Source organism: Lynx canadensis, chromosome A2 (genome assembly GCF_007474595.2).
Source record: "Lynx canadensis isolate LIC74 chromosome A2, mLynCan4.pri.v2, whole genome shotgun sequence".
In the NCBI taxonomy this organism is placed as follows: Eukaryota; Metazoa; Chordata; class Mammalia; order Carnivora; family Felidae; genus Lynx; species Lynx canadensis.
The window spans coordinates 165,420,716-165,445,874 of NC_044304.2; the positions used below are offsets into that span (position 1 = coordinate 165,420,716).

General features: G+C 48.2%; 1 protein-coding gene across 2 annotated transcripts in view; it reads left to right on the forward strand.

Moving 5' to 3' along the window:
• DPP6 (dipeptidyl peptidase like 6) overlaps positions 1 to 25,159 on the forward strand; it is a 729,761-nt gene that overhangs the window by 220,380 nt on the left and 484,222 nt on the right. The window contains exon 1 of one of the 2 annotated variants that reach the window (XM_030308880.1): positions 7,322 to 7,703. The exons of the other annotated variant lie outside the window; for it this stretch is intronic. Within the exon in view, the coding sequence (XP_030164740.1) occupies positions 7,647 to 7,703 (57 nt within the window). The 5' untranslated portion in view covers positions 7,322 to 7,646. Of the gene's footprint in view, positions 1 to 7,321; positions 7,704 to 25,159 lie in introns of those variants that run through there. 2 annotated transcript variants of the gene reach the window in all.

Genomic DNA, 25,159 nt, shown 5'->3' on the forward strand with positions numbered 1-25,159 from the left:
GGGGCACCGAACCCTGTCCCGTGAAAGCGTTGTGCATCTGGAGAGGGTGCTGTAGGATGTGCACTGGGGGTGTGGTGGGGACAGTCGGCTCCACAAGACAGGAGATGGGCTCTGACGGGCCGGTGGGCGGTGAGCTGAGGCCAACAGTGAAACACGTTAGGCTTCTCCTATCATCTTTCCTTTCTGGGGGTTGTGGAGCTGGTCTGCTTTGATCCTGGAAGGTTTTTTCCTGTTGAATTTGGGATTCTGAAAGGATCCACATACCTTTAGTTGACGTGCAATGGAGTTACTGCGGGCCAGGGATCATACTAGCTAGTATGTAAGCAAATGGGCACAGCTGCATTCCAATAAAACTGTACTTAAAGCACAGGAAGTGGACTGCATTAGGCCCACGGGCCATAGCATGCGGGCCCTGATTTAGAGGCTCACCCATTTGCTACCTCTAGTACCCACCTTTGCTACGTCGAATGAGACAGATCTGTAAGTGTTCCTTCCTTATTTCATTGGCTGTAATTCTATGGGGACACTCTTAGCGCAACTATTAGGAGGAAAACAGAGAAGACAGAAGAGGAATTTGTACTGTGTTGGCTTGAATTCAGAACACCTAAAGTAACAGTGACTTACCCAAGAGAGAAGTCCATTTGTCTTTCCTGTATATAAGTTTTGGAGGTAAGCAGCCAGGGACGCTATGGCTATTCCTTCTCACAAGGTCCGTGGGTCTCTGGGCGCCTTCCCAAGGGTTTATCCTACCAATGGTCTCGATCTCATGGCTCAAGACTGTGGTAAGCATTCCAGGTAGAAAGGTGGGGAAGGGAAGGAGGAGAAGAGTAAATTGAGAATATTAAGATACTACTATCTATCACTTCTACTTATGGCCTGTCCCCGTTAATTTTATGTACCAATGTGCCTGGGTCATGGGACGCAGTTTTTGGTCAAACTAGGTATCGCTATGGTTTTTGTTTTCTTTCCTTTTTTTCTTTTTAAATTGGTTTTGTGTTTGTTTTTCTGAATGTGATTAACATTTAAAGCAGTAGACTTTGAGTAAAGCAGATTACCCTCCATGATGTGGGTGGGCCTTATCCAATCAGTTGAAGTCATTAAGAAAAAGACAGACCTCCCCCGAGGAAGAGGGAATTCTACCTCCAGATGGCCTTTGACTCAGGCCGCCCTTCCCTGGGTTTCCAGCCGTTGGCCTGTTCTGCAAACTTCAGATTTGCAAGCCCCCACATTGAGGAGCCAATTCCTTAATACATAAGTAATGAAAATATTATGTATATTATTAATTATTAATATATTAATTATATATAAAGAATACAAATATATAAGTTTTATATATATGATATATATGATATATATACATATAATATATAAACCCTACTGGTCTTTTTGTCTAGAGAAACCCAGAACCCAGTCTTTAGGAAACTTACCCACATTCTCCTTCTCCTTGGTAATGCTCAGTATTTACTTTTTATTTATTTACCTTCAAATTGCTTCTTTGGATCTCAGCCTGGCTCTCCAGGGAATCTTGCCTTGCTGCCCGTATTTTTTATTTTCAGGGAACTGTACGTTAGAAGTAGCTTCTCTTGCAGATGGTTAATGCTGCAAAGTTCAGAATCTTCCCAGATTCTAAAGACATCCTGATCCCCACCTTACAGCAGCGTGTAGGCCAGTGCGTCTGTTCCAGTGGGTGGGTTTGCCGTCCACACACAGTAGAGGCTCGGTAAAGCCTTGCAGATCCGATGTTCTTGACGCAAAGCTGTTGTGGCTGATGGGCTCTGGGCCAAGGCGAGCGGAAATCCGAGGAGTGGGAGCTCACGTCAAGCTGCAGGGGATCCTGGCCTGCGAGTCTGCAAACAAAGTTAAGTAGCCGAGCCTGTGCCGGCGCCCCAGCCGGACACACCCGGGGCAGGGAGAGGAGGAGGCGAAATTGGCGTGCGCCCACGTGAAGCAGCCTCTCGCCAGATGCACCTGCAAAGGGCTGATCGGGCTCGGGTCCGTTCGGTGAGGCTGATTGCAGACACGAGAGATTTCCAACAGCTCCGGGCAGCAGGGTGGGTGGGCACGGAGGGAGTAACACGGCAGGACCGGCAGCTGGTCGAGTCCCCATTGGCTGCCAGGCCCGGCGTGTGCTCCGCCAGGCTCCAGGGAAGAGTCGGCTTGGCCGAGAACAGGCGCCGGCCTAGTCCTGGCTGGGTGCAGCCTGACCTCCCAAAGCCCGAGATGCTCCTCGTAAGCTCTTGCGTGGCTTGAAGCGGGATCTTTCTCGACACCAAAGCAGGGGGGAGTCGCCCGGAGTAAGGCCTTAGCGAGACCCATTGAGCGACTCAGCAGGAGCTGGGGCGATCAGAAGCCTTCCTCTCCTTTGGAGAGTTTCGGGAAGCCGCTCCTGCCCGAGCGCTCGGCAGGTGTTCGAAGAGGCGCGGGGAGCGTGTGCGCGTGCACGCGGTATGCATGCGCAGCCACGGGCTTTGATGGAACAGAACTGGATCTAAATGCCAACCCTGCCACGTACTGCTGCCTACATGATTTGGGAGGAACGTAGTAATCATTTGAAGCCTCCATTTCCTCATACGTCAAAAGGGAGCTAATAGCGTTACAATCGTGTCCCCCTCCATCCGTGTGTTCATCCCTAACAGGCAGGACCTCAGAACGTGTTTGGAGGTGGGGTCTTTGAAGAGGTGAGCAAGGTACAGTGGGGTCACTGGGTGGGCCTGAAGCCAATCTGACTCGTGTCCTCGTAAGAAGAGGAGATTTGGACACAGACACACACACAGAGGGACCACGTGAGGGCACGGGCCAAAGGGCCATCTATAAGCCAAGGGAGGCCTCAGGAGGAACCAATGCCTTGATCTTGGACTTCTGGCTTCCAGAAATGAGAGAATAAATCTCTGCTGTGGAAGCCCTCCATCCATTGTGCTCTGTTGTGGTCCTAGCAAACTAAAGCAGAGATTTTTTAAGGGTTAATGAAGATAATATATATATATATATATGTATATATATATATATATATAATCCTCAGGGTCATTCCTGGCACATAGACTACTTACATTTTTTTTTTTTACATTTATTTATTTTTGAGAGACAGAGCACAAGCGAAGGAAGGGCTCAGAGAGAGGGAGACACAGAATCCGAAGCAGGCTCCAGGCTCCGAACTGTCTGCACAGAGCCCGACGCGGGGCTTGAACCCACGGACCGTGATCATGACCTGAGCCGAAGTCGGATGCCCAACCGACTGAGCCACCCAGGCGCCCCTAGACTATTTAAACGTTTTCAATAGTCTATTCAGGCATTCAAGGCAGTGCAGTATGGGGGTCCCGAACCTGAACTGCCGAGGTTCACATTCTGGCTTGGTTCCTTGCTCTCTGGGTAACCGTGGGTTTCAGATTTCAATTCTCGAAATATCAATTTCCTTTTATAAAGTAGGGGAAGCAGGGGTTCCCCTGCTTGGGGGACATACCACGTTGAGTACAGTACCACATGCTGCTGTCATTGTTAGCGGGGGGCAGGTAAGCACTGTCCCCTTGCTGAGTATGTGTGACCTCAAGTAAACCTTCATCGAGGAAAGCACAGGGAAGGAGTTTGGAGGATGCGGTATTGGGGGGCGCCGCTGTTCCTGCTTGAGTCACCCTGACTCTTCTCCGAGGTGTCCTTTCCACAGTCTCTAGAATTTGGGAGCCATGGTATTTATTCATGGCGCTTTCCAGAAATGTGTCTGTAAATTCCTTTTGTTGAGGGGTGGGGTCTGCACCCCCCTCCCCCCGTATTCTCTGGTTGATAGCTTTCTCTCTCACGGAGCAGTTTAATTTATTTTTTAATATTTTTAATGTTTATTTATTTTTGAGAGAGAGACAGAGCATGAGCAGGGGAGGGGCAGAGAGAGAGGGAGACACAGAATTGGAAGCAGGACCCAGGCTCCGAGCTGTCAGCACAGAGCTGGACGCGGGGCTCGAGCTCACGAACCGTGAGATCATGACTTGAGCAGAAGCCGGATGCTTAACCGATGGACCCACCCAGGCGCCCCTCTGAGGGAGGAGTTTAGAAGGCAGCGCTGATAATGCCCAGGAGAATCTGGTTGGATTCTCCCTGGAGATGGCTCCCCAGATCTGGAGTGAGACGCACCCACTTGCAGCTGAAGGATTAACGTGGGCACCACGGTGCTTGTGCCCCGGAGGGATAATGATGAATGTTTAAATGGTGATAAAATGCAGCCCTTCCTCCCTGGTTTTAAGATTGCTCTTGTGGTAAGAACATTTAACACGAGATCGACTGCTAACAGACTGAGTGAGCCGTGCAGTGCTGTCCTCTACGAGCCCAGTGTCGTATGCTCCTCTCCAGAACTTCTCCGTCGCTCCTAACAGACGTTTCATCCGCATCCGCTCCTGTTTCCCTGCCTCGGGCCTGGCCATCACCATCCTCTCCTCTGCTCCCAGGAGTTGGACCGTTTGGCATCTCCTCTAAGTGGGATCACGCAGTATTTCTCCTGCGTGGCTCACTCAAGAGGAAGGCCGTCCAGGTTCATCCGTGTTGTCGCGTTTGCTTGGCGGGAGAACCCGACCTTTCTCTTTTAAAAGCAGTCAAATCGAGTGTGCAGAAAAGTCGGCCACCTGGGGGACATGGCGCCAGAAAATCCACGGAAAGGGTCTGAGTGGCACAGCCTGGCCTGGCCTGGCCGTCGACTGGTGATTCTCAGACTTTTCTACCCGGCGGCTCCTGAGAACAGGGGTGATGAACGGGGGTCGTGGTGGGTGGGAGGGCTGGCCAGGCGAGCGCTCACGTGACCTCACGATCTGAAGTCAGCAGGAGACCCCTTTCGGGGATCAGGTATAATCCCGCAAACGTGGGGGAACTGTCGTTACAGCCACATTCATTTTAGATGTAGGGTAATACGGAAGGTCTTGGCTGAGAAGTGCAAAGGAAACACCCGAGGGGCCTCCCGCCCTTCCCTACCACCAGCACCCAGCACCCCGGGCTACCACCTGTCCTGCTGGTGGTCCTGGCCTGCCGGGGTTAGCCATAGCTCCTCTCAGATGCTGGGGTAGGATTTGAGCCCCCTCAGGAGTTTCATTCGGGAGGAAACAGGAGGACAGACCAGCCCTGAGGTACTCGGGAATAAGACCGAGATAGTGCCCGGGGTATTTTGCAGCCGAGGCCGCCGTGGTCCAGGCCTGGCCACTCGCTTCCCTTGCCCCCGAGTCCCCCGGGTCCCTGTGGTCCAGGCACGTGGCGGGTAACATGGGTAGCGGCTGCTCGCCTCACTGTTCAGCCCTTCTTCCTGGGTCTTCGCGGCTGGGGTCCCAAGGGCGGGTTTGCAGTGACTCCCTGAGGCCTAGGGGTGTGACCGCGCGGGGCCATCCATGGATGAGCCTGGGGCTGTATGAAGGTCCCCCTGAGAGTCTGCGTGGCTTGGCACAATCCTCGCGGCCGGGAGTGGTAGTAATTCGCGTGCAGACCCCCGGTAGTGGGGCCACACAGAGGAGGACGCCACGGATCCACAACTTTGCTGTTCCCACCCTGGAGACACCCTGTCCCGTGGGGAGGCCTGGACCAAAAGCAACACACACTAACCAGACCCTTACTGTGTGACGAGCGGTTTACGTGGGGTTTTCCTTTTTTTTTTTTTTTTAATTTATTCTCGGACAAACCACGCAAACTGCAGCTGCCTAGCTCGATGTCTTAGAATCGATGCCAAGCAAACGCTTCCCCCAGAACGAAGTTCAGGCTGTGGCAGAGGTGGCCAGGCAACTCCGCCGTGATCTAGATTCATCCGTCATCTGTGAAGAAGGACCCAGTGCATCGGATCTTGCAAGCGTGTTTGCTTTTGGAAAATGACTGGTGGTCAGGGGCACTGGGAAGGACCTGAACAAGGGAAAGTCTGCCATTTTACAGCTTTTCAAGGGAAACGGATCTACTCTGCCTTTCTCTCCGGAAGGAAGGATGCGCGGCCAGCCAGAAGGACTTTCTTCTTGGGCGTGTTTGTTGGTGCCGCCTGGAGGGGTGGCTTCCCCGTGCCATGGGGGCCTGCGGCAGCCTGAAGCTAGGAGTTAGGGAAGTGTTCACAGAGGGCACTGTTCACACACACAAGGGCAGCAGAAGGCCCCCGTGCACCGAGTTGGTTTGTGTTTCTGGAAGGCCAGGAGGCACTCCCCCCTGCAAACTAGTGGCTAATCAAGCTTTACTCAGAGCTCCTCAGCTCTGCACACCTTGTGTCTCTCCTCTCCCAGCCGACTCATCCCTCCCCTCCCCGGGGGTAGGGGTCAGGGGGCTGCAGCAGCAGGACCCACAGTCAGTGCTCCTAGAAACCAGGCAGGGCCAACACCATGGCCATCTCTGTCCTGCCTTCTCCTTGAGCTCAGGACTCAGCAGGGAGCCTTGCTCCTATAAGGTCACCCCAGATGCTTTTTTCCTTTTTTTTTTTTTTCTTTTAACTGACAGACACCCTTGAGGTTCTGGTTGATTTTCAAAGAGAAACAGGAGACTAAGTAAAAAGGAGAAACCTAGGAAGTTTTCTGACCGTGAAGGAAAATGAAGGCCCCCATTTCCACATCTAGCATTTTAGCAGAACCCACTGGGCAAACAGAAAAGATGCCACTCCTTGGAGCCCACTGACCATCTGCCTCCTCAAACGCTGGGCACTTGGCACAAAGGAGAGACAAAGACCTCCCTCGTGCCCCCTCCGTGCCCCCCCTCCCCCGTCAGGGTGTGACCTGCCTCTCTGGGAGCACTGCTGTGGGGGCACAGGCTCGGCCACCCCCAGGCCTGGCAGTGAGCGCGGTGACAGTGCCCGGGGCCAGGGCATCGCGCCCCCGCCTGGGTCCCCCTCCCCAGCCCCTTCTTCCCATCCTGACGCCCCTTTACCCCTGGGGCCCCCTCTCCAGTTTCCTTGCCCCTCTCCTCCCGGCCCCCCCCTCCCCACCCCCTAAGCTCCCTCTCCAGTCTACTCGCCCCGCTCCTCCCGGGGCTCCCTTCCTCCCTCCCCCATCCTGCGCCCCCTCCCCAGTCTCCCTCTCCTCCCCAGAGCTCCCTTCTTCCCTCCCCCCACCGCGCCCCCTCCCCCTCCAGCTCCCTCCCCGGCGCCCCTCCCCACCCTTGCCGCCCCCTCTCCAATCTACTCACCCGGCTCCTCCCCGGGCTCCCCTCCTCCCTCCCCCCGCCCCCCTCCCCAGTCTCCCCCTTCCTCCCCCGGAGCCCCCTCCTCCCGGCGCTCTGGGTCCCGGCCCCCTCCCCGCCCCCAGGCCCCCTCCCCAGCCGAGCCGTGGCGGAGCATGCGCCGTGCGCCGCGGGAGGCGGGAGGCGGGCGGGAGCAGCGCGCATCACTCGGGTCCCCTTCCTGCACCGCGCCGCCACTTGCCGGTTGCTAAGCAGTTACCATTGTTTCTGTGGCGATTGCGGAGGCTGTTGCTAATTGGAGAAGCCCCGCTGAGCCGCAGCATCTCCCCTGTTCGGATCCGCTCTCTGCTCCTTGCATTTAAAGAGAAAACTAGGCTGGTCTACCCACTCGCCCTCCCCCACCCGCCCCAAAATAGCCGTGTGGTTTCGGAAGCATGGACTAAATCACACCCCTCCCCGCCGATTGGACTCTGGTGGCTCGGAACTCGCCGTCAGATCGCACCTGCCCCTGTGCCGGTGTGCGCCCTGGACGGGGGACCATGACTACAGCCAAGGAGACCAATGCTTCAGGGAAATCCGTGCAGCAGCAGGAACAGGTAATGCTGCTTTCTGGAGTGTGCGTGCGCGGGAGGGGGGGAACCTGTGCTTCTTGAATGAGCTTGTATTGGAGATGACCGCCCTCACCTGAGCAAGAGGCTGGAGGTGAAGCCAGCGCCGAGTGAGCCTTGCTGGGGTCTGCCTCCCCGGCTCCTGAGTGCTATTTTTGAAAGATCCCCGGGTCTATCCATAATGCACAGCCACAGGGAGCAAGCATCTGGCGGCTTAAACTTGACGCCCGGGGACCTTTGGACAAAGGCCTGTCTCCTGCACAGCTGCCTAATTATGCATTTGTCAGTGGTCACTACTTTGTAATGGGGGGGTGGTGGATGGAGGTGAGACGCCCCCCTCAAATTTCAGTGTGTTCTGACCCTCCAGCAGGACTTTGGTTTGGTTCTATCACAAGTCAAAAGGGGACAGAGGAGCTCGGTTCAAAGGACTTTTCTTTTGAGACCCGTGTCCCTTTTCCTCCTTAAGTATTTCTTGAAGGAGGGAGCAGATTGCTGTTCATCCTGGGCATGTAGAGAGTGCAGCCTGTGCCCGCTAGGGAGGCTGAAGGACGCCCAGCTGGGACCGAGTGGGACCCCCAGGTGAGAAGGAGCCGGGCTCCCAGTGCTGGCCAAGGATGGCCAGGAATGCACTGGTGTCCCCATATGGCAGAGGATGGCCACTCCCCCTGCCCTGAAGAGGCTCGCCATCTGCAGAGGCTCCCGGTCTCCGGAGTAAAGGGGAACCTGCACGCTGTGTCTTGCCACTCATGTAGATACTGCAACTCCCTTCTCGAAGATCGTGAGGGCTCTTATCTTTTAATCACTGCTTAGGTCTCCTCAGGCAGATCATTAAAATAGATCCTGGGAGACACCAGTAGATTCACAGAGCAGTTTGCTCAAGCTTGGTAAGTCAACAGCATAAGCTGATTTCCCGTATTTATTTTAGGGGTGTTGTTAGGTCCTGCTTGCTAGGATTGGGGCCAAGGAAGGAGACCCCGCTAGAGTTCAGGAAAGCAGAGAGACTCTTTGGGGACAGTGTGTGATAGTCTCATCATGGACTATTCAGAGGCAGTATGGAGATAACTTCGGATCTATATTTTTGGGGTCGTTTCCTCAAAACCCATGTTTTGATTTAAAAAAAAAAAAAGACCACCTTAGTAGTGGTATCATCATCATTACCGTCATCTGGAGAACTTAAACACAATTTTATTTCTTCTGGGAAGAAGACTGTAAATCCCGAAGTGTAAGAATCACGTTGGGTGGGAAAGCTCCTGTGAAGGTTAATGATCACTGTAGCATGAACGCCAGGAGGTTGACACCAACCCAACCAACCCCTCCTCCTTTTGAGTCATTCTACACAATACTTGTTCCAGAAAGAAGTCTGTCCACCCTCAATTAGCATCCCGTGACTAACTGGGCTTCCTTTGATTACAGCGTTCCTCACTAGGCATAAACCAAATGTGCCCTGGGCGTGCAGGCTCCAGAGAGGACTTGGGTAGCCTTTCTGACCATGGGACTGTGGTAATAATTATGGAGAAAGCACATTGCTCCTAGGGCTGAGCCCAAAGGCGGGCTCTCAGAAGCCCTGTCTGTGTTACGTGGAAGAAGGCATGTGCGCCTGTACAATGTCACTCTCATTTTCCCTAATACCTCCACATGTCGGGAGAGTGGAAATAGTTAATTGGGGTGCGGGTTTTGGAAGGTGGGCAAGGTCTTGTTTGATTTTGTGCCTTTTGATCATTGGAAACCCCCCATCCTTGTACCTGGGGCCATGGTGGAAGCCGTGGTTGGGCAGAGGGCTGAGGACAGAGGCGGCTGTGACCGCGGGGAGCGGTCAGGAGGTCCCCCTCCATTCTCGGTGGCATCTTCTTGACCCTCAGAAGGACACAGTGCCCACCCTGTGAGGCAGAACACATTGAGGGTCAGCGGCAGGACCAGGGTGGGAGAAGTAAGACAGGACGGAGAAAAGATCTCATGTCTAAAATTAATGCACCTTTAGGGGACGTTGGCTTAAATCTTACCAAACTGCTCAAAACACAAAGAGGTAAATAAAATCCTTAGTCATGAAGACTGTTTCCTCTTCCTCCACCGTTTGTCAATTTTTAAAAGACATTTATTTAAACTCTATTCTGTGTGCTCAGACTGCAGAGCTCTGAATGAGTTCTCCCATTCTTTATTGAGGGGATAGCCCCATCCCCAGGTGGCTGGGGGTTAATAGGGAGGCCCGGACAGACAGACAACATTTTTTACAAGACAGAGAAAGAGAAATGGATGCTGGTTTGTGGTTTGGTTTGCTTTGGGTTTTAGGTTGGGAGTCGTTTAATCGTCCTGCCAAACTTTGGGGCCCTGACACCTTACCTGTTATATTGGGAGGCATTCATCTGAGGATTTGGATTTTCTATAGCCTGATATTTATGTCCTATACTCTTTAAAATTCGGTTAGGGGCACCTGGGTGGCTCTGTCGGTTAAGATCCTGACTTTGGTTCAGGTCACGTTCTCACAGTTCATGAGTTCGAGCCCCGCGTCGGGCTGTGTGTGAACAGCCTGGAGCCTGCTTCGGATTCTGTGTCTCCCTGTCTCTCTGCCCCTCCCCTGCTCGCACTCTGTCTTTCAAAAATAATAAATATTGTAAAAGAATAATAGAATAAAATTTTGTTATTACAATAGACGAATAGTTCTTAGACTAACAGAGGTATGGTACAGTGTCTTACCTGCCTTGGTAGTCAGAAGCCAGGCATGTGGGTGGCAGCAGGAAATGACTTTGTATGCTGAGGGTAAGTAGAAATTAATGAACGATAAATCTAGGAGAAGATATGAAACCAAATGATTTGACCTATTCATTAGAGATTGCCATTTCCCTCCTTCCTTTTTCTTGCTAAAATATGTACTAAGAATAGAGGAATGTGTGGAGTTGTTTTTTTAAGATGCTGTGTAAACACACTGGAATAAAATGGAGAATAGACTTCTAGAAGACCATTTCCCTTTCTCTTTGGATATGCCAGTATTTATTTTCGAATAAAGTATTAACAGTCTAGAGGTGTTTGGAAACAAAATATTCAGAAAGCTGAATGAGCTGACTTCACCCTTTGGCTCAGAAGCCAATCAGATGGTAGAGGCTTCTCGGTAAAACTCAAAGCCACACTGGCCAGCGTTCTGCCGTAGCACGTGCCCAGAGCGAAACCTCACAGGTGAGGTAGAGAAAGCGGAGGCTGATTTGGCTACAATTTACTGTACTCTCTCAAACGAACTAAATCCTTCCTTAGAGAACCAAATTAAGGAATTTTTTCCCCTTAAGTAAAAGCACAAATTTATTGTAAAGTATACTGTCTTCGTTTCAAATGACTTAAAATTGAAAGGCAGTGATCAGTAATACTGCTGAGAGTAAGAAAAGACAGAAAGATTAATTCTCCATGCTTCCAGTGAACCAGGAAACATTTTCGCTGAAAATATTGAGCAGGGGTACGTTTTTAGTGGCAGATTCGGTATCTGTGTTGTGTGTGGATATGACTGCATGCACGCGCGCGCGCGCACACACACACACACACACACACACACACACATTGCCGGCCTCACGTGCCACAAGGTCACAGATTTGGAAAAGACCTCAGGAATGCACCCCAATATCAGGCCCACCTGTTGGGCTCAGGAATCTCACAAATAAATGAGAATATGCCTTTCCTTAAAAGATCCCCAAAACACCCCTTTTCACACGGAGATATTCTGCGTTCTCTTGGCGACTTGGATCTTTAGCTCTGTGTTAACTTGCATCACTTCTGTGTCTTCTGGAGACCTGGAAACCAGCTGTCTCGTAACACTTCCTGGGTAACAGCTATTTTTTCGTTGTTTTCCACGTTTCTCTGAGCTGCACAAGCCCATATGTATGGCCCTGATGTGTCTATTCTCCTATTAAATTAGGAGCCCCAGGACCCAGTGTTGATTGAGAGGTTAAATTATTTATCTAGACGTTTGTAATAACAATGCCACTGCTGAGAGTTTTCGGAAATGAATGAAATTTTATAAACAACACCTTCTGTGATGCGGCGTTAAAATGCACAGAGCTGGGAATTCTGCAAGAGGACAGACTTGCCCAGGGGCACACAGACAATGTTGACCCAGGAGCCGGACTTCTAACGTCTTCTGCCTGGTGCTCTTTGCATTGGATCCTGATGTTTATCTCAGTAGTAAAATCAGATACTGAAACGGAGGAACTGGCTTTGGCCATCACGAGAGTTAAATTTTTTATGAAACTCTGTTAAAAGAACAGTCAGTGCGAAACATCTGTAGAGAAGGTAAATCAAAAAGAAATAGTAAAAGGAAACCCAGAAAAACAAGATTCAGTATTAGGGAGTACGAAGGTGACTTACTTCCGAGGTGGTCCTTTCACGACTCAAAAAGTGACAGTGGATGTGGCAGTCCTACTGGTGTAAGCTAAATGCTCTTCTGCTCATGCTCTAAGTCACTTAAGACACTCTGAAGAAAGAGAGAAACAGTCTGGCCGCCAGTTGGGTGGATGGGTGAAGGGGAGAACTCAGAAGTCCTCGGCATCCTAGAGGGAGTGTGTGCAGAACAGGATGTATAGGGATCTCCAGGTGGGTCCTGGCGAGGAGGGGGAGTGGCCAGGTGGGGGGTGGGGGGAAGCAGTGAAGTCTTTGTACAGAGGAAAGAGGGCTGGTAGGTGCTCTTCTTAGAGGAGACTCAGGACTCGGGACACTGAGTCTCATCGCCGGAGAGAACAGGGTCACAAAGAAGCAGTGACTAGCTTGGAGCCATAATCTGTCGTGCTTGGGCGTCTATGGGCATTTCCCATCTCCTGAGATGCAAGTTACGTGATGTATCAAAACAAGTCAGGGGCACCTGGGTGGCTCCGTTGGTTATGCCTCTGACTGCGACTCAGGTCATGAGCTTGCGGTCCATGAGTTCGAGCCCCGCGTTGGGCTGTGTGCTGACAACTCAGAGCCTGGAGCCTGTTTCGGATTCTGTGTCTCCTTCTCTCTCTGCCCCTCCCCTGCTCACACTCTGTCTCTCCAAAATGAATAAATGTTTAAAAAAATTTTTTAAAAGAAGTCAATAAGCTAGTGTCACTCAAGAGGCCTAGTGAAAACCCAAACAATCCCAGATCGGCTGTATGCAAAGCCCAAATTCAAAACAAACAGAATGCAGCTGACATTTCTCTCTGAAAAAGGCTTTCCCTGGCAGTAAACACATTTTATTATGTGATACTTACATTGCATTGAACTTAGTCCCTCCGTTTCAATACTGGAGTTACCACGGAATGCTTAGCCAAGACCTTCAAACGCTCCCTGGAGAAAATCTGGGGAATTTTGAGGGTGGGAGGTTGCTTCCCATGAACTTTCACCAGAACACCGTCAGCTGCAGCATGCCTGTTGGATGCTGGTCACTGATAGTCACGAACAGTTACCATGCGTCTGTCTCAGCGGGAATTGTGGCATTATTATCCTTTATGGAGATGAGCTGTGCCTGTGTTTGGCATTAATTGATTTGGTTTCGTGATGGACATCTTTCACCCGCTCTCGTGAGAAAGGGCAGAAGGAGTCCGTTAATCCAGACTGAAAGTTCAGGGAAAGACTCAAATTTGCGGAGGAAGCGAGTCTCTATAAGCGTGTGGAGATGGACGGTTGTTTGAAGCCCTTGCTTTAAAAAGGTGTTACGTGGGGGCGCCTTGGTGGCTCAGTCCATTGAGCATCTGACTTCAGCTCAGGTCATGATCTCACGGTTCGTGGGTTCGAGCCCCACGTCGGGCTCTGTGCTGTCCGTGCAAAGCCTGCTTTGGATCTTCTGTCCCCCTCTGTCTGCTCCTCCCCCACTTGCTTGCTCTCCCTCTATCTCTCTCTCCCAAAACTAAACATTAACAACAACAACAAAAAAAGTAAAAGGTGTTGTGTGGAGATCATGTATTCTTGGTTCAGAGGTCGTTTGGAAAGCTAAAATGTTTTTATTTCAGGTTCCAGGTCTTGTTGCCTTGTGGCCTCAAAGCATAGGAGTGGGAACCACATCGGTGAGGTGGGATTGAACCCTAATCCTTGGTTGGTGTCATTCTGCAGGAGGCTGACATTCTTATGTCCTTCCTGCCTTGGCTGGTGGTGTCCCTTGAAGTGGGGACATAAAGGAAAGGAGGGGGTGGGAGGATCCAGGAAAAGTAGCCCAGGTGACGTGATCCGATCCAGATTCCGAGTCCTCCTTTTTCCTCCATCACCTTCTTCATGCCCTGTCCCGCGTGGGCCTCGACGGCTACTGGCACCTGCAACAGGCCATTATTTGCTCAGAGTTGACTCTGCTAGAACCTTCATGTGTGCCGATCCACCTGGCCCTCGCTAAACGACTGGGGCAAAACCCAATCCCTACGAAGAGTATAAGCCTGTCCGTGCAATGTGTTACTTGCCTTGAGAGCATCCGGAACCTGAACAATGGCCACCGGTAATGAAACGCAGAGGGATTGTTAATGGTTGGAATTTCGGGCCCAAAGTTATAGGACAGCCAATGGAACAACAGCAAAAACAAAACAAATACACTGTTTACTCATAGTCATTAATGACAAATTAAGTAGCGGTCATGGGGAGGACAGTCTTGGCACCCTTGGAATTACTGATAGGTTACACACATACCTGCAAGTACCTGTTCTCACTGCATTTATATAAGAGATGGCCTTGTTTCAGGCAAGTCCCAAGTAACAATCCCTGTTGCTGCTTCTGGCTTCCGATTCTAGGAGGATTTTGTGGCATTGGAGTAGAAAGAAATGTGCAGCAGTCCCTTCTTAGGACAAATTGCCATCATCGCAGACTGCAGTTGGTAGGGGCCCCCATCCCTGTTTCACAGTGGTGGCTGGGACGCCATAGGACCCAGAGTGCAGTCCCCCACCGATGGCTTTGCAGAGCACATTAGTGATAGAATCAAGTCTTGATAATAGAATTTCCCGTGACAATTTATATATTGTCCCCTTACTCGTATCTGATCAGTGTTTTAGGAGATTTAACGTCCCCTGCCAGAACTCAAGAAAAACTGCTTCCCTACATCTGAAACTGCTGGAAACTGTGAGCATCATCTCCAGCTGCTAAGTTGTTAATTTGGAACACAGGCTTCTAAAAACTGTCCGTGGGCGCGGCCGGGTGTGTGGAGTGGGGGAGACCGACCAGAAGGCACCGACAGAATCTGCTGAATAAAATGGGGAAACTGGTGGTTGGGAGGGGGTGCTCTTTCAAAACATTTTAAAAGGTCAAAGTCTGTTTTCCAACTTGCTGCTAGGATTCTTGTTGAATGTAATGGGGATTCATGGTCTGGGAACGATAGATTCAACCCTTTAAATAGGTTACCCACAGCAAGATGAACATCACAAGCAAGAATGCGAAACATTTTCTCTGTAGAGATTAATATTCAGCAGAGATCCCCTTGTGTGGTGGTGACGTATGTTTTAAAATTAATGAAAGGATGTACTTCTATATTTTGGAGAGGCAAGTTTTATTCTCCGCGGTAGAACATTTGAGGGGTTGTTACAGTGTTCACTCAGGGGATGCTAGAATTATGACACTCCTCACCTATCCTAAATCAGGTCTCTGGATGGGAGAGGGCAGGATACTTATTTTCAAATGTTAATAGCCCATCTTATACCCCATCCCCTTATTAGATGTTGGATCAGAGGAAGATTTTTCTTTTGATGAATGGGTGATACGGAAGAGGGGAGGCTAGGGGAGAACAGGGAGCCAGCTGGGATGGCTGAAGGTTGGGACAGCAGAGGGGTTCCCAGGACCCGTGGGAGCCTGGAGATCATTCTGGAAAGCAGGAAACACTTATAGGCAAGGGTTTCAGAGCATGATGGCATGGAAAGTACTACAGTGGAAAGCAGCAGAGGATGAGTGAAATTCTGGAAGAAAGGAGAGAAATCTGAACTTACAACAGATTTCTCCTCAAAAGAACAGGATTTGGGGCATATAGGAAACTGGAAGAATGGCTTGGACATAAAAATTATACATTGTGAGTGTCATTACTTAATCTGGGTGTGCCCTGATGGACTAAAAAGGGTACTGGAAGCTTCTGGTTTTCAAAGAGCTTCAAAGAGTTTAAAAGGGTTTGGGATGTCCTGGGTAAAATTCAAGTTTACTTAGAAGCAACAGGTACTTTAAGGCATTAAGGCACACACACACACATATAGGTAGTAACATGTGTGTATATAAATGTAGTATTTCTTGACGTAGCCTGAGAAATTCTTGAAAAGACTTGAGACAGAGTACTTGGCTCTGATCGTTGAAAAGCAAAATAAACACTCCATCCCCTCCCCAAATCCACATCATATAGGGTACACAGGTAAAGAATGATATTAATAAGAGAACTTTGTAGACAAAAGACTGTTCTGTCATTAAAAATAAGAAAGCCTTAATGCCTCAAATTTTTCTCAATGCATTTTATCGACTACCTGCTCCTTAGGAGGGTGGGGTGGGCACCTTCCCTCCTTGCCAAAAGCTCTCTTTTCTGGAAAGTGGGAGAACAGTGTGCTTTGGTGTAGATGCCCCTGACTCTTACCCAGCTCTTCCTCCTGCTAGATGAAGGACCTTGATCACATCTGGGTGATGCCACATCTGGGGATAATGCCCGTGACACTGGTGCTTTGAAGAAAACATTCAAGCACAAAGTACTATTCTTGGCATGGAGATTTCAAACCACTCTTTAGTGAGTACTTAACCACGTGTGTTCACATAACAATGATGTTTGAGTGGGTCTTGTTTGCAGCATTTGGTGAGGGTTTGTGTGTCCATTCTAAGATGGGTTAGTCTATAAAATCATAAAGTGTTACACTTTTAAGCATTTTACAGACCATCTCGCCCCATGATTTTTAGACTTTTGTTTTAGTAACAGAAACCTTTTCCCCAAAGGAAACAAGCCAAGTCCAACATAGGAAGGAGGTGAAAGCACTTCCCTAGTGGCCCCGACATGTCAGCAGAGCACCCCTCCCATTCCCCAGCAGGGTGGAGCACAGCTTACAAACCAGGTATCTAATTCACAGTCTGATTTTACAAGGGAGGAAATAAGGCTTAGAGAGGGTGAGTGAATTAGCCAAAATCACACAGCTAGCAATTGCAGAATCAGAACAGAACCATTTCAGGGTTGCCTGGGTGGCTCAGGTGGTTAAGCGTCCAACTTCGGCTCCAGTCATGATCTCACGGTTCGTGGGTTCGAGCCCCACATCGGGCTCTGTGCTGACAGCTCGGAGCCTGGAGCCTGCTTCGGATTCTGTGTCTTGCCTCTCTCTGCCCCTCTCCCCCCCCTCAAAAATAAATAAACATTAAAAAAATTTAAAAACAAAGAACAGAACCACTTCCCCTTTCCCCCCTGTTTTTTGGATCCAAATCAGGAAATTTCAGGTGAGACATGGTACAAATAATATACTAAGAAGATTAACACAAAAACTGATATTAACTGGAAACTGCAAAGGAAATAAAGTAAGCATTATAAAGCGGGTTTTTTTTTAAAAATTATTATTTTGAGAGAGATATGAGGAGTGGCAGAGAGAGGGAGAGAGAATCCCAAGTGGGCTCCCTCTTGTCAGCACAGAGCCCAACACGTGGCTTGATCCCATGAACCGAACCATAAAATCATGACCTGAGCTGAAATCAAGAGTCTTATGCTTAATCAACTGAACCACCCAAGCACCCCCATAAAGTAAGCATTATAGATGCAAATTAAAACGACCTTGTCCAGAGATCAGTTGAGAAAAGGCATAGATATAGTTAAGGCAGTCCTTTGTCTTCATGTCTTATGGATAGATGTAGCTATTTCTTCTTTTTATTGCACTGTCCCTGGAGGCATTAGGGTTTTCATAGCAACTTTTCATATTTAATTAGTTATTTAATGAGTTGCTTTTGAAATGAGGACAAAATGAGGCTATAACAAATGTTTTTCTCCTGATTTTTAAAAGTAAGCAACACTTCGTAAATCCTACATGCTTTGGAAGAAGGCAGTAGGTAATTTTCAATCTCATCTTACACTTGAATAACTTCAAAGGCAGTAGTTATACAACAGGTGTGGAAAGACAGCAGGAAAAGAGAGAGCAGACCCAGCCTGTCACCTCTACAGACTGGGGGCTTGGCCCCACGGGAGTTGGATGTTGAAACATCTGGAAGTTGTATGAGTTCATAAGCTCAAACTGAACCAATAGCATGAGTATCATTATCCTTGGATTACAGATCCCTTTTGAGGATCTGATGACAGCCACAGATGTGCTCGCCAGAAAAAGTCCCGTAACCTCTTGGTTACATGAAGCCTACAGATGCCGTCGTATCTGTCTGTAAACCCCCGGTGGGTGTCCCCTCAGTGTGGCCTTCCAGCAAGCGAGGACCATCTTAAGACACATCAGTAGAGATGTGCTCACTGCTCAAACCTCACACAAATATTAAGAAGCTATCACATCTGGGTGTTGTACTAGGTACACTGGAGGCACCACACTTAGGAAAGAATGGGGGTGGGACTGGGGAGGGGTGGCAGGGAAGAAAAGGGTATATGATATGCCAGCAGTGGTGGAGAAGGGGTCTGTGAGCCATGGTGGGTGGGGAAAGTTTAAATAAATGCAGTTAGATAGCTGGAGAAATAAAGTATGTCTTTAATGTTTAAGGAATTGTTCAATATTTTTAGAAGGAATGATAGGATTGTGATCTTTTTATTTCCTGGGTTATCTCAGGCAAAAGATTAGGGACCTGTGGATTTAAGTCCCTAGATGGACAGCGTTAGCTCAAGCCACCGTCGTCCCGCCCCCAGGACAGTGCCAGGATATGCCCGATGACCATCAGCCTGGTCTCTTCCTCTGAAAGGGCAGGTTTGACTAGGATTCCTTCTACTTGAAGGTCTCAAGACTTTAATATCTTTCCTGTCACACAACCATGAGCCTCTGACGGACACAGACCGTGTCCTGCTGCTTACGTAGCTCCAATGCCAAGCCCAAGGCCCATCCCCTCAGACTGTTTGCACATTGAATCAGTGAATGAATGAATTGCGTCCTCCTCTCTTAGCCTCCTTCCATGAATCATGCACAGAGTGAAAGGGTCTGTGATTTTATTCACTCAACAAAGGACTCAGGCTTTTGGAGCCCTAAGATCCAACTCCTTGCATGCCAGCTCACCTTGCCGTCCCTGATGCCTGAGGCATCATGGCGCGTCTCTTTCCCAAAATTTCGCCCCCACCTGTTTTACCTGAAACCATTTCTCTACCATCGGCCACTTGCCACAGCCGAAGCATCGGCCACTTGCCACAGCCCGAGTTCAGCGGTCTTGCGGGGACTCCTGTCCGTAAAGTAAGCACATATCCTTTCATTTACCAAGTGGGTAGGTGAATAAGAACCCATTGGGGAGAATCCAGTTCTGCATCCCCAACACTTTTTCCTGTTGTTGAAGCAAAAGCACTGACTCTTCCTCCCCCAAAGTGACTGGCAGAAACAGAAAGACAGGAGATGTGGATTGCGTGCCGCCTTCTCCCAGGTGCAGACACGGTTGACCCAACATTTGGGCCGACCCTCTAAAACTCAGGGGGCAGACATGCTTTGAGGGAAGAACAGCCAAAGGGGATGAAGATGAACACGATGGAAAGGTCCAGAACATTTGCTCTCTTTGTCCTCTCCTGGGTCTGGATTGTTGAACTTTTTTATGAGGCAGTGTAGGTTCAAGAGTGATTTCTGGTACAAGTGACAGGATGAAATGCTTTCTTTAAAACATTTTTAAGTATTTATTTTGGGAGAGCGTGCGTGCATGCATGATGGGGGAGGGGGAGAGAGAGAGAATTCCAAGCAAACTCCGTGCTGTCAGTGCAGAGCCAGACGAGGGGCTGGAACTCACAAACTATGAGAACGTGACCTGAGTCAGGCGCTTAACTGCCTGAGCCACCCTGGATAAAATGCTTTCTTAAGGAGAAATAAATGAAAGCATCCTGTGGCTATTAGAAGCCAGACCTCGGCGGCCGCGGTGTTAGAAGAGGAGGACGGGATCTGGGTCTAGGTGGGTCTGGCTTTGAATCCCAGCTCTGGCACTTAGCACTCAGGCATCGTTGGGCTCTTCGGGTAACCTCTTTTCCATGTGGCGCACCTGCTGACAGAGGGCTCAGGATGTTGTTGGGTGACAGGTCTAGCCCTGTGCCGCAGGAAAAGGTAGAGGTACGATGACGTGATATGAGCCCGGTCATCATCTTCACTGTCCCTGTGGCCCCCAGCAGTCTGGCTGCAGGAGAGATGTCGCCAGAGGGATGCCCGGGTTTCCTTCATGTAGTGTGTTTGCTTCACTGAATGAAGTGGTTTACTTTCCCTTAATTGCCGCTGTGCTTGAAACCACAAAGAGATTTTGCGATTTTAGCACTTGAAGCAGTGAGTCTGAAGCCTCGGAGTCTGTTTAATTCACTTAGGCCTCTGGCTGAAAAGCTGCACTGAGGCACTTGAAACTTGGTTGTGGTTGATTGGTTGTCAGAAAGGTTCGTACTTGAACTAGGTAACTGCCTAGTTCAGCGATACGGATTATGAACCTGGTGCTCGCAGCTTTGCCCGGAAAGCAGACTCCTGTGTTTTAAGTTTCTTAAAATCTTCACAGTGTGGCCGAACCAAGATTACTGAATTTGGTTTCTGAGGGATTATGGTCCTGTAACGAAGGGATATGGTAATAGAATTTTGTATTGGTTTATTTCCGTGCTGTACTATGTCTGTTGAAAATTTCGTATTAATATAATTGTGTTTCCATTGCTCGAATGAAGAAAATGATACTTAAAGTAACAGACACTGATTGAATCCAAGAAAAAAATGCTAGAAAATAAAGATTCCTGTGCACTGGCTGGCTTGTGCCTTTTGTGACACTCGTAGTGGCTTGAGAAGATGCTGTCATCAAAGGAGGACTGAGGGAAAGAACTACACTTATGTGGCTTTCACTCAGGTCTGAATTTCACGAAAGAAACTCACGATATCTTTTAATTCTGTAGTCACGTCAGAGCTGTACATTGGACGCCTGGGTGGCTCAGTCGGTTAAGCGGCCGACTTCGGCTCAGGTCATGATCTCACGGTCCATGAGTTCGAGCCCCGCGTCGGGCTCTGTGCTCACAGCTCAGAGCCTGGAGCCTGTTTCAGATTCTGTGTCTCCCTCTCTCTGACCCTCCCCTGTTCATGCTCTGTCTCTCCCTGTCTCAAAAGTAAATAAAATGTTAAAAAAAAAAAAGAATGTACAGAGGATTTAGGAAAACATCAGATTTTAAACTTTCAAACAGTAAAATTTCCGACCTTTGCCTATGGGAGAACCCTCACGTCTAGCCTTGAATCACCCATTTGTTGGCATTGAAATTATTCACAGAGATTGTGCATTGCACAGTTTTGTTTAGAAATGTGTGTGAGACAGTTCGTGGATTCGAGCCCCACATCGGGCTCTGTGCTGACAGCTCAGAGCCTGGAACCTGTTTCAGATTCTGTGTCTCCCTCTCTCTCTGCCCCTCCCCAACTTGCGTTCTGTCTCTCTCTGTCTCAAAAATAAACAAATGATTTTAAAAAAAGATAAAAAATGTGGGTGGGAGATTTTAATGCTGTAGGACTCCTTAATTTCTCCCCCTTTTGCTTACTCTTTCCATGCTTAGGAAATGTCAATAATTACGTTACCCGCAAAGAGGTGTAATGAACAAGAGCCATCTTTGGGGAAACATTCACAATCAAGCCACAAATCAGTTACACTCGTGTCACCTATGCTCTCTCCTGTATTCTCCACATCTCTTCCGACACCCAACTACCCAACTACCAGACCAAAGCCTAGGCAGAGTACCTTAACACTGTTAGAATTTGTGGAAAGACAGACCCCTCGATGGAGTTCTGTTGAGCAGCATGAGAACTCCCCGGTTCCGGCTTACTGCCGTGGAACTGGATATCACTGGTGGACACAGGTTATGCCAGCGAGGTAGGGAAGGAGAGATGTAGATCTGCCCCTTTATTCATCAGGATGTATTATTTTATTTCTTCCTGGGCTCAGCAGGTGGAGTGTAGCAACGATCCAATACCCTTTGTCCCCAGCCGTTTGCATGAGCGTATGTGTGTGAAAAAAAAGCAGCTTTGGGGAGAAGTCATCTCTTAGCTTCTTAGTGGGCAGTTGACTCATTGATGTGGAAGATGTGGGCATCCACGTGCACATGTCCTCCCTTTCCGACCATCCTGTTCCCCCACCCCTCTGGTTTAGATGGACGTCACTGGTGCTGCATTTTGCTTATCACTTGGTTCTTGAGGCCTGCAGCTAGGGAAGGAGGCTGGCATGTCAGAGGCAAGTAGTAAGTATAAACACCCAAGGATTGCCTAAATGACTTCTCTCTAGAGCACCTGTCATCATGAATTTCCTCAACAGTCTTACTGACTTTTTTAAAGTAAAAATTATACTTGATGATTATCTATCGCATGAAAAAATACAAGGAATGGTTTGATGTAAGGATGGAAATAAAGCAGTCATGTTTGGTGTGTGTGTGTGTGTGTGTGTGTGTGTGTGTGTGTGTGTGTGTGTGTTTGTCCTCAAATTGGTTTTGCTCTAATGCAGGTGAAATTTTTACTTCCAACGACAAGGATAAAACTCCAAACATTTCTCTGTATAATTTTAGTATCTAGAATAGGGTAATAATACTATTTTATATTTGTGTAATACTCAACACCAGTGCTGCTAAAAATGTAACACAAGCTACATATTCTATTTTGTTTTTTTTATAGTAGCCAGGTTAAAAATTGAAAAGAGATGTATGGGGTGAACTTGATAATATATTTTATTTAACCCAGTATATCCAAAATCTTATTATTCCAACATTAAACCAATATAAAAATATTATATATTTTATTATAATGTGATACATAATAGTACTTGACATATAATACTATACCAATATAAAAAGGAATTAATGAGATCTTGTATATTCTTCGTGTGTCTTCTGAATCTTTGTGATTGGGTATGAAATACATATTTCATCTCCCCCCCCCCCGCCCCACACACACAGCACATCTCAGTTCACACTCACTCCCTGTTAAATACTGGATCTCTATATGTGCCTCCTGTCCAGGCTTTTGGGTAGAAGCTCTGTACCGTATTTGGTTTTCACACAAATTGCCTCGTGTCGTCTAATATCTTCAGTTCTACCGAGCAAGGGAGGTCTCGTCTCCTGGTAATAGGAACTGTGTCTGAGTCCATATTTTGAAGGGGAACATTTACCACTTGTGCCTCTTTTTGAACTCATATTGGCAAGTGTAGTAATCTTCTAAGGTTTCAGAAAAGGTAGTACTCTTTCATAGAAATACTGAGAACTGAGAAAAAGATGGCATTCATTCAGTATAAATATTTATTGAGTGCTTACTAGGTGTTAAGCACACTTCTGAGCACAAGGATGCAGAGGAAATACAAGAATTCTGTTTTGCAAATTAAATTTAGCAAATTTTGATTGTGTGCTAGTCATTGTTTTCTGCATTGATAGAAATTACACTGGTAGCTTAGATTACCTTTTACCAAAGAAAATGCACTGCAATTTCACAAAGCCTCATTTCGTTGTGTCCCTTTCTACACTCCTTGAGCTGAATACTAGCTCTTGAATAGGCAGCAGCCTCAGCTGGTTGAGGAGGGAGTTAGAAGATGGATTTAAATCAGCAAGAATTTTTGTTTGTGTGTTTATTACTGCTGCTCACTGGGGATTGGTGAAGATCAGAAATGGGAGGTGACCATATACAGAGGGTTCAATAATTGTTCTCCCCTTCCATGCAGACATTGGCATGTGGACTTTGGTTTGAAAGATCCTAGGTTGATGGTCTGGAATTGCAGAGGGCTGAGAGATCCAACCTTGGGGAGAGCTGCAGCCTTTTTCTGTAGACTCTCTTTTCCCTCCTACAGAGAAGCCAGCTGCCAGCAGCTTCCCATCCCATGCCCCCTAGCTAGGTCCCAACTGGTTGCAGCCAGGAAAAGCTCATGGAAGGACTCTGACCAGCCTGGCCGAGTCACAAGTCCATCTGTGGGCCAGTCACCTGATTTGGGGGCAGCGTACGATAAGCCCACGTTGTGAATTAGAAAACGCAATCAGATGCTCATCCCATGTTATGATGCTATGCTCATTTGTGTTTGTAGAAGGAAGAGAATTTGAAGGAAGAGAAGCCAACAACTGGGTTTCCCCTCAGTTCTTTGGGCGCCATGAGCATAATCTGGCTAAACTTTAATTTCTAACCCGGACGCACACCAGGCTTTGACACGTTAGCAGGCAAACTATATGAACAGAAGGATGAGCAGCAGGAGTGGGCAGTTTTCATTTGATCCCAAACTTTGTGCCTGGTGATATTCTGTGCCGTGTAGAGAACTATGCTTAATAATGCATTTTTCAGCTGTGTTAAGCAGCATGAAAATTCTAAGCAGCATGCAGCCTCTGCCTTCAGGGCTTAAGTAGGGGAATTAAAGTAGATTCATGGAACTAGAACAGTCCAGAATAGATCAGAAAATTTCCTAGACTCTAACAGACTTCTTAATTCCAGGCGTGCTCAGGAAGATAGCAGCCCTTATTGGCTATCGCCATGAAGAGAAAAGCGTCAGATCCTGAGAGGGGGTTTTTGTAGGCAGTAAACATTAATGCTGTAGTCTTTAAGATGTCTGAAACATAAAAGTCGCTCACATTAGCTAACGGTGCCTACTTCAAGTTCCGGTACTTGCTACACATGACTGTGACATTACCCACCTGGTTTTAAAAGCCAGGCACAAAAATCAAATCAGGTGATGTGCGTAGAAGTTCATTGTAAACCGCAGTACCATGCAAACCAAGATGGTCGTGCTGTGATCCCTTCTGGTTTACAGTTCATTGTGGAAGCTGGCCTGCTTGCAGAGGAAAAGAGGCCCATTAGCCCTGTTTGGGAAAAATAAATGGAGACATTGAAAAAATGAAGAGAAAATGAAGAAAAAAAGAAAAAAAATGAAGACATTGAAAATCAAATGAAATTCCATTCCATACATGTCTCAAAAAAGTTCACCAAGTCGTTTAAGTACAAAAGGCGATCACAAGCATGACAATAAACCATGAGGAGATCGTTTCCTTTTCCAAGATGGCTCTAATGTGAAAGTCTCTTAAAGTGTAGGTATAATTCTTTCAAGTGGCACTGTTGGCCTACAGCTCTGGAGTTTGTATTAAAAAGGAAAGGAGGGAAGGAAGCTATTTTGCACAAAAGGCTGTAGGAAATAAGGGCCGCATGTAAAGGGCGTTTGCTTGGTTGATTGCACGTGTTCGGGATCCAGCTGCCACTTGGCATTGGGCCCGTGTTTGGGCCAAGCTCTGATCTTGGTGACAGATGATTTTGTCAGGCTCCACATGAAAGGTACATGTCTATTTTCATCATCAACTAACTTCTGTCGATAACTTGCTGCTTTTGGTCCCCCAACCATGAAGCTTTATTGACCCATTTACCATCCCTTGTACAAGTGGATGGAATCATCTTTCTTGACAGGAGAACTCCAAC